Source organism: Rosa rugosa, chromosome 4 (assembly GCF_958449725.1).
Source record: "Rosa rugosa chromosome 4, drRosRugo1.1, whole genome shotgun sequence".
Classification (NCBI taxonomy): Eukaryota; Viridiplantae; Streptophyta; class Magnoliopsida; order Rosales; family Rosaceae; genus Rosa; species Rosa rugosa.
This window is the reverse complement of record NC_084823.1, coordinates 13,914,431-13,930,689: the sequence shown is the minus strand read 5'-3', so window position 1 is coordinate 13,930,689 and position 16,259 is coordinate 13,914,431. Positions and strand designations below refer to the sequence as shown.

At 38.8% G+C, this 16,259-nt stretch overlaps 1 protein-coding gene across 5 annotated transcripts; it reads right to left on the bottom strand.

Annotated features, from left to right (window-relative positions):
- Positions 1–1,699: 1,699 nt before the first annotated feature.
- Positions 1,700–4,817, bottom strand: LOC133746066 (uncharacterized). Of its 5 annotated transcripts, XR_009863925.1 has the most exons (6): positions 4,192–4,478; positions 3,672–3,752; positions 3,490–3,578; positions 3,126–3,194; positions 2,929–2,983; positions 1,700–1,929 (listed from the first exon to the last, which is right to left on the bottom strand). XR_009863925.1 is itself a non-coding variant. In XM_062174230.1 (5 exons), the coding sequence occupies exons 2-5, from the start codon at positions 4,312–4,314 to the stop codon at positions 1,773–1,775; spliced, it is 450 nt and encodes a 149-aa protein (XP_062030214.1). In that variant the 5' UTR covers positions 4,556–4,817; the 3' UTR covers positions 1,700–1,772. The 5 variants fall into 5 exon arrangements, 2 of the variants coding, with proteins under 2 accessions (XP_062030214.1, XP_062030215.1); XR_009863923.1 differs by having other exon boundaries at positions 2,929–3,190; positions 4,192–4,444; XR_009863924.1 differs by lacking the exon at positions 2,929–2,983 and having other exon boundaries at positions 4,192–4,441.
- Positions 4,818–16,259: the final 11,442 nt, after the last annotated feature.

The window sequence follows — 16,259 nt, the reverse complement described above, 5'->3', positions numbered from 1 at the left end:
CCCTATTTATAGGCTTCGGGGGTCGGCGCTCTTCGTGGGGCCTGCTCCTGCACCAACTTCCTATCAACGAAACTCGTCGATACACATGGAGGAACTCTTAGCAGGCTCACCGACTCTTCTCGATGAATCGCATCTGTGCGTTTAAGCGAACACCTATCAATATCTCCCTAAGCTTAGCGTTTGGCGAGCACACAGAGAGCGAAGCACATCGCTAGAATTATTTCCATGAAAGCACTTATCTATGCTTAGCCATGTACGTACACATGGCTACGCATACAGTCTACAGAGAATAATAGTAAGAAATATGTGATGCAGAATTCAAGAAAATAGAATCTGCACAACTCCCTCATAGAGATTTTTTTGTTGATACTTTGTTGGTGTTGAGGTAATTAAGCAAAGAGGAGGCAGAGATAGAACACTGAAAGAAAATTAAAAGTTTCAAGTATTGTGGATTAAAACAAACGATGTCATTTTATCGAATTTGGTTAAAATCAAATAAGTTTGGTTTTCAGACACACCAAAATCAAAACCAAATTAACTAAATTAGTAGTAAATTAAAAAAAAAAAAAATACTCCACAAATGAGACCTACAAGGATCAAAGTTGAGAACTTTGAAATCACTATGACATGCACCGACATGGTGTTTGCCAAAGGACTTTTGATACTTAAATTAGCTTTTAAATGTGGCCAAGTATTTGTAAGTTGTGAATTTGACGGAGCATTTAGTACTTAGAACCATAGCTATACCAGAATCACATTACATTTGATAAAGGTAGTATGCAGGTTTTTATAGAGGCATGTAGTGCATTAATTGTCAAAATAGTTGATATATATGCGGCCGGATATACTTAAGGAGTTGAAAAAAAATAAAGTTTCTTTTTCTTTTGATGGGAAGTGAGGTAGTAAGCCACCTCAGTTACGTTAGTGAGTTAGTAACACATTATGGGGGTAGGGTTTCTAGGGTTGTGTTCCAAGAGCACAGCTTGCACTACACCAAAAAATGAATCAGACGACAGTTTTTCACTGTCGTCTGATAAGGCACGTTGCTGTTGTCTATCTCAATGCCGTCTGATGGGTGAATCAGACAATAGGAGGTAACTGTCGTCTGAGGAAATTTTGCACAACAGCAACGACTTACATGACTATTGTCTGAACACCAGAAAGAACAACAGCGATGAGTATCTTAACTCTTGTGCAAATCAATTTCAGACAACAGATGCTAGAAGAGAGAAACTTGTGAAGAACAATCAGAAAACATTGGCTTGTAAATAAACTGTTGTCTGAATGAAGGTTGTACATCATCTGACTAGCTGTTTACTATTGATTGAATTCAAACAAAACGATAGAATAAGCGTGTAGCCATTGTATATCATTGTTTCATAATATAACATCTTCTAATAAACTGTTGTCTGAAATCAAGTCATACAATAATAGCTTTCCTATTCTCTGTGGTCTTCCTTAACTTCAGACAACAAATTATTTTAATTTTTTGTTGTGTTATATCTAGTTGGACAATTGATTAGGTTTGAAAACTATTGTAGATGGATGGTTCACACAACAGTTTTTTGTTTCTCTTTTTGTTATGTTCATTTGTTAGACAATGGTTTGCTGTTGGTATTGAATTGTCAGCTATAGAAGATAAAAACATACATTCTGCACAATAAAAACAACACATCCACTGATTCCAGAAACACATCCATTAATTCCAAAAACTATTTCATCCCAACACAGGAATTAACATATCCATTGTTTAGATAGTTTCATATCTGCATTTAAGTGCTACAGACTAGTCTAACAAAAAGTGAAAGTACTTGTACAAAATTTGATTGAAGCTTGAGCATCTCTGATCTTCCCAAGTTTTTGGGTAGTCTTGCATCATATACTAACCGAGTTGAGGACTTGAATGAAGTCTTACTAGCATCCTTGTATCTGCAGTAAGATGAAAAATACTAGGTCAGGTGATGTATACTAAAAAGCAAAGGAAATCCCAAGCCCATTATCTCATCTACCACCAGTCTAGCATGCACTAGGAATAAAAGAATGAAGAATAGGTAGCACAAGTACTCTGAGTCAACATTATAGACTAAAGTGATTAAATGATTTGGAGAAGCAAATGAGAAAAACTGAAATAAGCAGAAATTTTGAAAGTTACATGGAATCCCTAAACTAGGAATATAGGTATGAAAAGTCAAAAGAAGAATAAAACTAGATTTAGGTGTCTTCCTAAACTCTAGCCACGTCAAGCACAAGAACAAGCTAACATAAGACCTTCTTTCAGTCCACACAAGAAACTGAGATAGTTTAACACCCAGAAAAGTACTCAATGTTTTCAGAAAATTATGCTGCAGAAATCCTAATGCATAGAGCTAACTTCGTGATGACATAATTCCTTCGTACGAACTCCAAAAAGAGTAAGACTGATTTCATTTGAAGGATGGGAATGCCTACTTTTCAAGTACTGGTGCTTTCAAGAAAGATTGGACGTAGAAAACTACTAAAAGAAACCGAAAGAAAAAGACAGTATTGCTGTGTACAGAAATTCCTGCAGCAGACCTGCAACTTTGAAAAATCATAAGTAATTCTAGAAAAATTGTTTTTAGGAGATTCCAATTCTGAAACGATCTTTAAGATGTCTACTGCAATTTGTAAGAAGATAATAATTTCAAGTTCCCAACCAAAATGTACAGTTTTCAGTAAAAGTGCAACTGGGTCAGAAACTCAGAAACACAAATTCACATTTGCAGAACCTCTTTTCTACCTTGAGTTTTTACCAATGAATCCTAAATAGAAGAGCTGGAACTTAACAAAAACAAACCCAAAAACTCAAAATCAATTGAAAGATATCACCAGTTAGACAAACATAGCAAGGACTTTGGAAAAGAAGGAACTTATATGGATCTCTCTGCTCTGCTCTACCAAACCACCCACCTTCATTCCCATATCAATCGATCTCTCTCCAACTTTCAACACCACAGAACACAAACTGGAATTGAAAACAAGATTGTTGTAACTGAATCCTTCTAAAAGCAAGGTAAATTAACAATTAATGGAAGTGCTTCCTAACTGAGGAGATGTCATTTGTGACTAGAGAAACTAGAGAAGAAGTTCAATTATAAAGCACGCACCTAGAGAAACAAGAAACCCCCAAAAGCGAAGACGACGCTACAACTCCACCTAAAGCACGCACCAGCTAGCTAAAACCAAAACACAACAAACCCAATTCTGATTTCAGCATAATCAAAACAAGATGAACACCCAACACATAATTGAATATCCAAAACAAATAAAGGTAAACCTTCTCAATGTTCATAATCAATTCTCACTGTATTAATAACCTAACTTAGACGAAAGTGTAATCGCTATCAAACATAACAATGAATGAGAACAAAGAGAGTGGATAGTTTGAAGGAGCTGAATCATTGGACTATAAGATAGACTTAGAAGCAGCTTTAGTTTTATCTGGGCACATTTAGTTTTAGCGACTCTTACGGTAGAAGGCCTTCCTCAAGGGGTTCCCAAGTATCAGTTATGTCGGTGGATCCAATTGTAGTATACTGGTGAAGACCGACAATTCTTCTCTGGAATACAAGTAATAAGACTAACTTGTCAGCCTATTAGATCTAGTGAACATATAACCATCCAGCATAGTGATACACAATGAGACATCTAACCTTAATTAGCTCCACAATCGTCACAGTCTTGTTGATAGCTCTTCCCATAGCCTTGAAAACAATTTCGTCCGAACCCTTGTCCTGCGATACATTGAAGAAATTTATACACACTATTGAAAAGCACCACAGCATAGTAACTAGATGCTATCCATCAGAGAAGCCTATTACAACAACAACCAGCAGCATAATACACATGTATATCCACGAGTTGCCTATATATCATACAATTGCATTTTCGACTTGCATAAGCAGTATATCTTACCAACCAATTGCATATATAGATAGCTAGCTAACTAAAAAACAATTATCACAAGTTCAATAACTATTCCGTGTTCCCAAACGGCATTCATCAAAACAAATTCATACATCTGACTAATATCATTACAAAATTTGCCACATATCATAGAAATCCACAAGTTTAAACACTAAAATTTCGAGTCTGCTAAAAAAAATTTAAACATACCAATCAACAGGCACCACTTTTTACTTAAAAATGAGAGGCCAAAATTAGATAAGAGACCTGAAGCAGAGTCATGGCGTAAGTGATGTAGTTTCGCATCCTCCCTTGGCTCGTAATCCTAATCTCATTCTCATCAATTGGCGTCTCTGCTCTTGGCTTCTCCACTCTCTGGTACCGATCCATCTTTGTTTTCAAAACACCAAACAAAATCGAACCACATCAGAGCCATGCATCAAAATCAAACCACACAAGCAGCTAAGTCGCAGACTCAGAGACACAAACACACAGGCCGTAGAAAATTTAAACAAAACGCAGGAAAAAGAGAGAGAGTGATTCAGAGAAATTTACAGAGGAAAAAGGAGGGAGTGAGAGAATCGGGAGGAGGAAGAAGAAGAAGAGGAGGTTGGATCTGGGAGAAACATACCGTGTTTTAGATTGAAAAGATGGCCGGAGATCGAAGAGGGTTAAGGAACAGCGACGACATAGCTTTAGGGGTCGTGTGTGGTGGTTCGGCGATCTCGATCGAGGGCGGGGTGGCTGGGTTTTGTTCTCCATCGCCTATGCTATCTTTTGGTGGTGGCAATGCCAAAAGTCGACGGCCGGAAGTCGAGCTTTCCGGCGTGACAGAGAGATGGTGAGAGGAAGAAGGGGGGAGCCGGGGAGAGAGATAGAGAGAGGGGCGTGTGCGGCCGAGAGAGGAAGAAGGAGCAAATGGGCTAGGGTTCTTTCCTTTAAATACTAGTCAATGTGAAATGTAAAATTTGGTGGAATGGAGGGAAATGAAAATTGAAAATTTGGCAAAGTGTTAACTAGCTAGCATATATACTGAACCCTAAAACTCACACAACATCAATTCAGGTACATTGTCTGAAAGAGAGTGACACAACAGATAACTAACAAACTGTTGTGTGAATTAAAACAATTAGACAACATCTTTTTCAACCATTGTATTAATAGCAATTGCACAACAGAAAAGTAATTACTGTTGTGTGATTAAAAACAATCAGACGACATCTTTTTTCAACCATTGTGTTAATCAACCTTAAACAACCTCAATGTAATAACTGTTGTCTGAATTGATTGATTCAGACAACATCAAAAAAACAGCCATTGTCTGATTTACAATTGCACAACAGTAATGTAACAACTGTCGTCTGATTTAAAAATTCAGACGACAGAATTTTTTTTGCTGTTGTCTGATTATTTCAGACGACAGTTAAAATGTTTGCTGTCGTCTAATATGTGTTGTCTGATTCATTTTTTGGTGTAGTGTTGGTGTTAATGGGGGAGGCAGCCCTGCTTTGTGGGCTAAGCTCATTTTCTCGTCCCCTATTCCCAATCATTACACTACTCCATTAATGGTTTCATTGCCGGGATAGGTGGCGTTCACGTAGATTGTGCAAATGTTTCCAGCACAGTAGGCCAGGGTCACAGCCACCCCAATACTAGCTCCAAGAGGGGTTGACGCTGAGGAGGGACACGATGATGTTGAGGTATGATTACTACTCCTTCTATTGAACCATTACAGTTTACCGAGGTAAAGGGTGTTGCTGATTCGACTTTGGTTACCTATTCCAAAAGATCGAAATAGGTTGTTCCCCTTAAGGCGGTGCAATTAATTGATTTTGATCACTATCTCGCTTTGGCCTTACCGCAGGAGATCTAGTGGTGTCTCCTGCTAAGAAATGCAAGATGGGACATCCCTAGGGAAGCAAGAATAAAGCTAAGATGAAGGAGGATGGATTGAATCCCTCTCAAAAAGTGAGGAATAAGAAGCTCTACATGTAGGCTGAATCTTCTGTTCAAGTGGATAGTGCTTTTAGGGTAACCCCCTTTACACATGGAGGTCCCCGAAGCTTTATTCCAACTTGACTTGGCTCGGTTCATTATCTAGTAGTGCAGGGTACTCAGTTACTTGAATTACATTGCTGTCTAATGCGTCTTTACTTAGGAATACTAGTGTTTCTAGGGTCGCTAGAAGTAACCTGATTTTGACGGGCCCACTGCGGGTGGGTTATTGTATTTTGTACACGTGTTTCTACCTTATTAATGGATTGTCACCCCCTTATTTAAAAAAAAAAAAAAATCATATTTTCTTTTTTCAGTTATATACCATGTCTTTTTTGTTTGAACTTTAAAATACAAATTGCTTTAGAAACTACAATAAGTTACTTTTTCATTCTTGTGTTTCACTAAAAAGAAAGAGAGTAAATTTTGCTATGCTGTAATCGAGTTGCCAATAGAGCGATCTTTGCTAGTTGGTGCTTAGTTGAATACAGTTGTTTAGTAGAGACTCATGATAGTATTTCAGGATGTTCTCTCAGTGCGTATTGTAATCAGGGGTTTAGGCTCAATGTCCCTCCCTTGTATTCGACAGTTTCATTAATCAAGGCTTGAGGGCAGTCGCACCACCCTTTATTCAAAAAAAAAAAGAGTAAATTTTGTTTATATTAGTAAATCATGAATTTCAAAAGCACCCAATAGGAAACAATTCCCAGAGATAACGTATCGATCCATAAGAAATGCATAAACTTTAATTTGTCAAAACCGGATACCAGATTTATTTGATTATTAGCGCCCATTGTTTCGCAATCCGCATTGTAAAAGATAAGAAACCGATCCATTTTTAAAAAATGCTCTTTCTAGAATTGACCTATAAATTGAATCCTAGAGACTGATTGCAATGCCCAAAACCGGATACCAGACTAATTTGATTATTAAAACTCATCGTTTTCACAACCCGACGTGAAATAGAAAAGAAACTATTCTATTTTCAATTGTTGAAAAAGCTGTTGTCATTTCAAAACTTATTAATTTACCTATCAAATTTCGTGATTTAGAGAAAGAAAGAAAGAAAGAAAGAGAGTAAATTTTATTTATATTAGAAAATCATGGATTTCAAAAGCACCCAATAGGAAACAATTCCCAGGTAACGTTTCGATCCACAAGAAATGCATAAACTTTTGTCAAAACCGGATACCAGACTTATTTGATTATTAGCGCCCATTGTTTCGCAATCTGCATTGTAAAAGATAAGAAACCGATCCTTTTTTCAAATATGCTCTTCTAGAATTGACCTATAAATTGAATCTTAGATACTGATTGCAATGCCCAAAACCAGATATCAAACTGATTTGATTATTAAAGCCCTTCATTTTCACAACCCGATATGAAATAGAAAAGAAACTATTCTATTTTCAATTGTTGAAAAATCTGTTGTCATCTCAAACTTATTATTTACCCATCCAATTTCGTGATTCAGAAAGAGAATAGTGGTAGTTTATGATGCGTGTGAAAGCCAAGATGAAGAGAAAGATCATGAGCTTTTGAAGAGAAAAATGAGGCATCTTAAAAAGTCATCGAAACCATGATTTATCAAAGGTATGATGATATTTATCGTTAATCCTTGTATCATCATTCATTCAAATCATTAATTCATCAATGATAATTTTCATTATCCTGATTTCCTAAATTTATACACGATCGATATACAAATAGCCTTATAAATCATCCGCCCAGCTTTATAAAAAATAAGGGTGATTGCAAAAGTTACCAATATTTTGTTTCCCATAGATATTTTCTCTTTGTTGATTTTTTTTTACCACCAAGTTAATTAGATTTTTTTTCCTCTAGTTGTTTTTTACAAAATGAATTCAATTAGAAATCCAAAGATCAGAGTCATCATATATATAGGCGCTCACTTTTAAATCGTATGCTAAGTAAAGGAAATCTTATAGAAAAACTTGTAAAAGCAATACCCAGATTCAGCCATGGCGCATATATAGCACGGGTTGTCAATTGGTCGGGTCAGGTTGTGGTTAATATAAAACATGTTCCGACAAACCCGACCAGTTTAACAAATGCAGTGCCATGTTAAATTTGATGACTCATTAAACCATATAAACTGATCACTACTGGCCCATTTAAAAATCCCAACGGGTTGTCAATGGGTCGTGTCAGGTCAAAATGTGTAAACATATAAAATATGTTACAGTAGACAAACCTAACTGGTTTAATAGGCAGTGTGGGGCTGTGGAAATTAACGAACTCGCCACATCATTAGTTGCATCTAACCATACAAACCCAACAAGATCTACCACCCAATCAAAACGGGAGCATATAGGGAGTGCGTGCTCTGCTGCTTCACTCGATGAAGGAAGCCTAAATAGGTTATTCTCGCTGCACTTGAGACTTAGGGTTCGCTTTTTAAAACTATTGTATGAGAAACTAATGCCAATAAACTAAATGGTTGTGGGTAAAATCATTTGTTTTGTCTTTTTCAATCATCTTCAATAAAATTATTTTTTAAACAAGCCATAGATATTTATTTTATTGACCATTATTTCTCAATTTTCATTTTTCTTTTGGTCATTAACAAAATATTCTAAACCTAATAACATAGTTTTTTGTTTTTGTTTTTTCTATACAGTTGCCAGAGGCGGGATGCAAGCAAAATTCGATCTATTCCCTCATGGCAATGTTTTCTTTGAAGCCACAGAGTTTTATTGCGATTTCCTCTGTCTACATTTGTGTTTTCAACTTTGATACTGGAATGGCTATGACTCGTGCGTTACCTGTACAAGAAAAACAGGGGGCAAACTTAATAAGGCCGGCCTGGAACTAGGAAATCAAAGGCACTACCGAAACCACCTTCACGTACGGTTTCTATGGCAGAAGGAAAATCAATATAATTAATCATATGGCTTTGGAATTGATTCCTCCAGGCTAGATTAAAAGATGGTTTGCGGGGAGTACTATAGATATGAATTTTGGTTCAGTGTAGTTTTGTTGAAAACCAGTTCTTAGAGAATCATTCCCAGGGGACATGACTATGGAGGTTTGAATTTACAATCTGATATGGAGGCTAGGGGATACTGCTAAATCAAAGTATTCATTGGTTAGTTGACTTAGTTCCAATGAATTCTAGTGTATGCTAGCTTTTTTTCATTGGAACTAACGAATGAATACTTCGATTTAGCAGTATCCCCTCCATATCAGATTGTAAATTCAAACCTCGATCCATATATTCTGGAAGTGATTCCCCAAGAACCAGTTTTCAACAAAAATACACTAAACCAAGGTTCATATCTAGTACTCCCCGAAAACCATCTTGTAATCTAGGCTGGAGGAATCAAATCCAAAGCCATATGATTATATTGATTTGCATTCTGCCATAGAAACCGTGAAGGTGGTTTTGGTAGTACCTTCGATTCCCTAGTTGTAGGGACGTTATTCCGCAAATCTAATTTGATGGATGGGAGCTATAATTGCTTTGATTGAAGATAGAATGAATGTGTAAAAGGTGATGAATTACTGTGAAGAAACTTTTTTTTTTAGAAGAATTACTGTGAAGAAACTGACAGGCTTAAAAAAAGCTAGTGTTAAATTATTGTTTACGAAGTTGCAAAAATAGCAGGAGTTTTAGTTTTTTTTTTTGAGAGGAAGGAGGTCAGCCCTTTATTAATAGTAAAAACTTACATCAATGAAATATCAGCTGCAATAGCAGCTTGAAGAAAAAACGGAGTAGAAAAAAAGAAAAACTCTTGGGGTTCGTCACATGCATGGGCAGCCAAAGTATGAGCTACCATATTGGCAGCCCTGCCCTTGTACGTAATAATTAAGTCTGTATTGGCTGCCAAAACCGTAGCCAGGTCTTCATAAATCCTACCCAAAATCGACATGTGTAATCCCACCATGCATGACTAGTTGACGTTGTACACCTAAAGCATCAGTCTCCACGACTGCCGAGTGAAGCTCCTGCTGCAAAAGAAAGGCAACTGCCATTTTACAAGCCAAAAGTTCAGCATGCTCCGCTGAGACTAAGCCGGACAACGGCCTACCTCCACCAGCTAGCATATGACCATCCGAGTTCCTGACTACAAACCCTATCCCTCCTTTTCTTGTAGTATGATTGAATGCCCCATCCACATTCACTTTGAGCACCCCGACTGGAGGAGCTAACCACCGTACACCTCTAGCCCTTCTAGTGCTCGAGTTGACCGGTTTTGAGTTATAAAACACAAACTCTTGTAAACGTGACATAGCCTTCAAAACTACATCACAAGCTTCACTCTTTTTTTGTTCCCACACGCGGTGATTTCTTTCCTTCCAAATCTCCCAGAGCAAGCAAATTAGGATTCCCAATTCTTGCAAGGATAGCGCCTGCACACAGAAATTCAACCATCCAATGAGATTCAAACCCTCCACCTGTGGACTGTAGCAAATGTGACCCAGCACCCCATGAGATTGAATGACTTGTTTAGCATAAGGACACTGTTGGCAAAGATGGAGAGTTGTTTCTCTACTCTGCTCACAAAGGACACATGTTTGTGAATCCAGTTGAACCCGCCTTGAGTGAAGACGTGCCATAGAAGGAAGAATATCATGACTTACCTTCCAAATATATATCTTGGCTGAGTTTGGGACAGTCACCTTCCAGAGCTTTTGCCAAAACCTATCACTCACAGGAAGATCAAACGGAACAATGCTAGGAGAAGCCTGCACCGAATTACTATAGGTAGACTTAACCGAAAATTGCCCATCCTTAGCCAACCGCCATACTAACCTATCCTCCACAGCGCGATGACTCAAAGGAATCCGTAATATAACCTCCACCTCCGCCAATGGAAACAACTGTTGGAGAAGAGACACATTCCAAAACCCAGTAGCGGTTATGAGATCCTTGACTAGATATACAGTACCCACCGACTCTGGAGTTGCACCTGGTCTTCCGGTTGAAAGTTCTGGTATCCAACAATCCTCAAAAATCCTCACCTTCGAACCATCTCCAATTTGCCAGTAGGAGTGGGCTTTCAAGACATCCCTAGTTGAAGCAATACTACGCCAAGAGTAGGACGAGCAAGAGTGGGCTGGTGCTGACCAGAAGGAACCGTCCGGGTAATATTTCGCTTTATAGATTCTAGCCACCAGAGAAGATGGATTGGAAATTACCCTCCAAGCCTGTTTTGCAAGCATTGCAGAATTGAAAGTGGCCAAACTCCGAAAGCCAAGACCTCCGGCTTTCTTTGGGTTGCATAAAGCATACCAAGTCTTCCAATGAATCTTCCTCTTAGCAGTTGTACTCCCCCACCAAAATCTCGCACACATTTGTTCCAAATCTTCACAAAATCCGGCCGTTAATTGGAAAACACTCATTGCATAATTAGGTAGAGCTTGAGCAACAACCCTAATTAGAATATCTTTCCCTGCACCACTGAGAAATTTACCTTGCCAATGAGAAATCTTCTTAGACAAATTCTCCTTGATATACTGAAAAGTAGATGTCTTCTTTCGACCTACATAGGTTGGAAGACCAAGATACTTGTCATGTGAGGCAACAACCTCAACCCCCAACAGACTCGATACTTCCTCCTTCATGGATTCCGAAACATTTTTACTGAAAACGACCGAGCTCTTCTCAAAATTGACTAATTGACCAGAGGCTCTACCATACGTCTCAATCACATCCTGTAGCTCATAACACACCTCCAACGAAGCATGTGCCTAAAGCATACTGTCATCTGCAAACAATAAATGATTCACCGAAGGAGCATCCGCACATACCTCAATTCCTGGCAATAACCCCAACTCGTGTTTCTGTTGTAACAGTGCAGAGAAGCCTTCTGCCCCAATCAAGAACAAATATGGTGACAAAGGATCCCCTTGCCGCAGTCCTCTGCTTGGGAGTACCAATCCACGTGGTTTACCTCTCACCAAAAAAGAGTATCTGACAGAGGTTACACACTGCATTACCATCTCAATCCAACCCTGAGCAAAACCTAATCTGATCATCACCTTGCGGAGAAAAATCCATTCCATCCGATCATACGCTTTACTAAGATCAAGCTTTAGAGCCATACAACCCTCACTTCCATCCCGCTTATTGTGCACAAAATGTGCAAGCTCGTTAGCAACCAATATATTATCTGTAATCAAGCGCCCAGGCACAAAGGCACTTTGGAACGGTGAAATCACCTCAGGCAAAACCAGCTTTAGCCTGTTAGCTATGACTTTGGAGCAAATCTCATAAATAACATTGCACAAAGCGATGGGTCGCAAGTCCGACATATGTTCCGGGTTACTAACCTTGGGTATGAGGCAAATATGTGTAAAATTAATCTGACGGAGAAGTTGGCCAGAATGTAGAAAGCTATGCACTGCAGCCGTGATATCATCCCCAATCAAGTCCCAATAGTGTTGGAAAAAAAGTGGAGGCATTCCATCAGGTCCAGGAGATTTCGTAGGATACATTTGGAAAAGAGCCGCTTTGACCTCCTCCCGAGTATATTGGGCACACAAAATCTCATTCATACCTTGGGTCACAGAAGGCTTTATAGCATTCAAAGTGGTTTCCATAGCTTCATAATCAATCTCTGATGCAGTGAACATCCTAGAAAAATAGGATGTCACCACCCTCTCCATTCCGGAATCGTCATCCTGCCACATTCCGGTCTCATCAAACAAACCGGACAGATTGTTCTTTCTGCTTCGATTAGATGCCTTTCGATGGAAAAAACCAGTGTTCCTATCCCCCTCCTTGAGCCAAGTTACTCGAGAGCGCTGTTTCCAAAACAATTCCTCTTGGGATAGTAACCTTTGTAACCTCTCCATCAACTCTTGCTTCTCAGCTTGGACCGCCTCAGAAATATTCACATCCATAAGCTCTTCCAATCGGGTTCTCACCGCCAACATTTGCTGTTGCCGCCCGCGGAAGGCTTGTTTCTGCCATCTGTCCAGCTTCATGCGTGTGAACGCAATCTTCTTCGTAACACAATACATAGGAGTTCCAGTAACGTCCGTCATCCATCCCTCCTTAACCACCTCATCACAATCACTATGCTGAAGCCAGTAGGCTTCAAACTTAAAACGATGATGTCGGGGCTTAACCGCCAAAGGTACCGTACTAACTTGTAACAAAATGGGAACATGATCAGAGTCCGACGGCGGCAAATGTCGGAGCCTGGAATATCCAAAAAGATCACACCAAGATGGAGTACACACGGCCCTATCCAGGCGTAATTGAGTAGCTGAGTTCCACCAAGTCGTCATAGGGCCAATAAAACCCAGATCCAACAAATCCCCATACCCGAGAGCCTCCCGGAAGCCCCGCATTTGTCTTTCCGGTCGAATCGGTCCATCAATCTTCTCACTACTATTCAAGATTTCATTGAAATCTCCTATTATTATCCACGGTAAAGAATCCAGATCACTCAGATCCCTAAGGAGCTGCCATGACCGATCTCTGTCTGCAGTACGGGTGTAGCCATAAAACCCAGTTAACCTCCAAAGCGGCACTCCCGGTCCCCCTCCGATGTGTAGATCAATATGATGGGCGGAAATCGTCCTGACCTGAACCTAAACATCATCGTTCCAGAACATAGCTAGGCCACCTGATTGGCCATTGCTCAACACCTCCTTACATTGCTGGAACCCTAGAGCTCGGTGCAGCGTTTGAAAGTCTTCCCGACGCGAAATCTTGGTCTCACAGAGGAACACGACTTGGGGTCGATTCTGAGAGATAAGATCCTTCAGCGCCCTCGTTGTTACATCATTGCAGATGCCTCTGCAGTTCCAACTAAGCACGTCCATACTCATGAACGATCGATCGTCGCTTTCTAGAACCCTAGAAAGGAAACCCTAGGCGGCAGCGCTCTAGGTCAGAGTTAAAACTTGCCGACTATATATAAGCAGGAGTTTTAGTTGTACATAGGTTCCTGTTGCTTTCATTTTTCTATTTTCTAATTTCTGTGTATAAATGTGTGCTCTTTTCCCTAGCTATCTTTTCTATTTCCTCTTTTTGGTTTACTGTATTATTCTATTTACAGAAAAAAGAGAAAAAAATATATAGGACTAAATGCTGTTTACTCCATATACTTATAGGGTCTCAACGTTTTAGTTCCTCCCGTTTCAATTTCACCTAAATGCTCCTCAAACTCTCAATTTTCATACAATATAAGGGCATCTCCAACAGACTAGTTAAATTCAAATTTTAGCTATATATAACTATATTTAAAGCAAAATTCAACTCCAACAGACTAGCTATTGCTAAGTTAAATTTAGCTTTAGCTAAATTGGCTAGCTATATTTAGCTAGAGAATCATGCATAGCTAAAGCAAAAGTTATATTCATCTCTCCTCTTTTGTCCACATGTCAGTTTATGATTGGATAAAATATAGTATATTATTTATAAATAGTTACTACTGCTGGAGCAACATTGTTAAATCAATAGCTATATTTCACAATTTTAGCTATATTTAACTACAAAATAATTCCTACTGTTGGAGATGCTCTAAGGTCCCTATTGTTAACTCGATCTCCGTCAAAATCTCAATTAAATCGCTGACGTGGCATCATTTTCACACCAAAATGTCTATTATATATACCCTCATATATTATACTCCAACTTCCATAAAAAAAAAATTAAAAAAAAAAAACATATGTGAGGGTATAATAGACATTTTGACAACCTCAATCATTATATTGTTATCCGCGAAAGTCTAGTTCTTTGGATGTTGTTATCTGCAGGGAAAGTGTCAGTGCATAAATCCTGGTAACCTCAATCATCATATTATTGCATTGTAATATCATGGAGTGAGGTCAAGTTATTATTGCTTTTATTGAGAAGTATATGATTGCTAAAGCCTAAACTCCTAAAGGTGTTCAATTTATGTGCGCATAATAGTAACTAGTAAAGCTTAAGGGAAGTTAGCATTTCAAAATAAAACGGTCTATCGATTAACGTACAGTGTATGGGTTGCAAGAAATAAATGAAATATTTCGAATGAAAAAAGAATATATATCAAAGCAACTACTTTGAATGTCTTCCTGAATGACAACTTTTACAGTTGAAAGTTGAAACAATATTATTGGCATTGCTCACCATCCTTGCCCACAGATCTTCATAACCATTTTCTCCAAGTTCTGAGCATTCACAAGAATATATGCCTTGCAGACTCAACTTCTTTGAATCGAGCTCCCATTTTAGTTTAAAATCTTGCCTCGAATTGGACCCTTTGCTACTAATGGTGGGAACAGTTCGTTGCCATGGATACCAGGTATTGTCCAAGTTTAAGATCGATGTCTTTATGTTTTGTTTTTGTTTTCCATTCAATTGGAAAACCACGTACTCTATACACCACATATTTCTAACTTGAAATCAAGACTCCTACTTATAAAAAGACTATTTGCACCAGATCAAATGGTATTGGGTTGTATGTATGTATTGTTCATTAACTTCATTTCATATTTTGGAGGTGTAAATTATCATAATTGACTCGTCATATGTCGGAAGTAGTTAACAGGTGTGTAGGCCATGCCAATTACTAGTATAAGAAAACCTTCAAATTCAAATTCGAGAGCTTCTCTCTCTAAAAGTAGAGAGAGAAAACAGATCTGAAAACACCAATCTCCCTCCCCCTTCTCTCTTGCCCAGATCTAGATCCCTCCGGATCTAGATCGACGGCTTGAAAGTTGGGGGCGGCTTCTCTTTGGCCTCTCTTTCCTTTTTCCCTTGTTCTTAATCATTTTCCCTTGATTCTCTTACACCCTCTGTGATGATTACACCCATTTTGTGGTGATTTTGCTGGCACATGTTCAGTTCCAGAGGACCTGGTTCCTCCTTTCTCTGCCGACCATTCCAAAAACTTTTCAGATCCATAAACCTCCATGATTCCCCTCATCCAGTACCTCACATCAGCTCCCCTCCTTCTACCAAAGGCCTACTCCTTGAAGGTTGTCGTCACTACCTCTTAAAAGTGAGAAACACTTACCTAGAGTGTATGGGTGCTCACGCATGGGTGTTTCACCCCCCATTAACCATTGGATTTTTTCTTTGCTATTGACTTCTATCCTATTTCAGTGGTTTCGTTTCCTCCCTGGTTTGAGTCTCTTTGGTGGATTAGAGATAGTTATTGTTTGGTGTTGGTTCCATTCTCTCATCCCCTTAAACTTTGGTTTTGTATGGATTTGCATTTTTGGGATTTTACTGGTAGTGGCTTTTCGGTTCTCATCCCTTCGATTTGGCACTTCTCGAGACCTCTTAGCTCCTGGCAGCGGTGGCGGTTGTGTTATTATTGTAGGAGATGATGTTTTATTTAATTTTTAGGGTTACACTCTTTTGCCCTATCCAT

Bases quoted from the DNA above. Each gene is read 5' to 3' on its own strand.
- LOC133746066 (XM_062174230.1), bottom strand. From the start codon at position 4,314: ATGGATCGGTACCAGAGAGTGGAGAAGCCAAGAGCAGAGACGCCAATT. The intron at 3,579-3,671 runs GTTAGATGTCTC...CTTGTATTCCAG, and splicing joins CGATTGTGGAGCTAATTAAG to AGAAGAATTGTCGGTCTTCA. The intron at 1,930-3,489 runs GTAAGAGTCGCT...ATCTTACTGCAG, and splicing joins CTTGAGGAAGGCCTTCTACC to ATACAAGGATGCTAGTAAGA.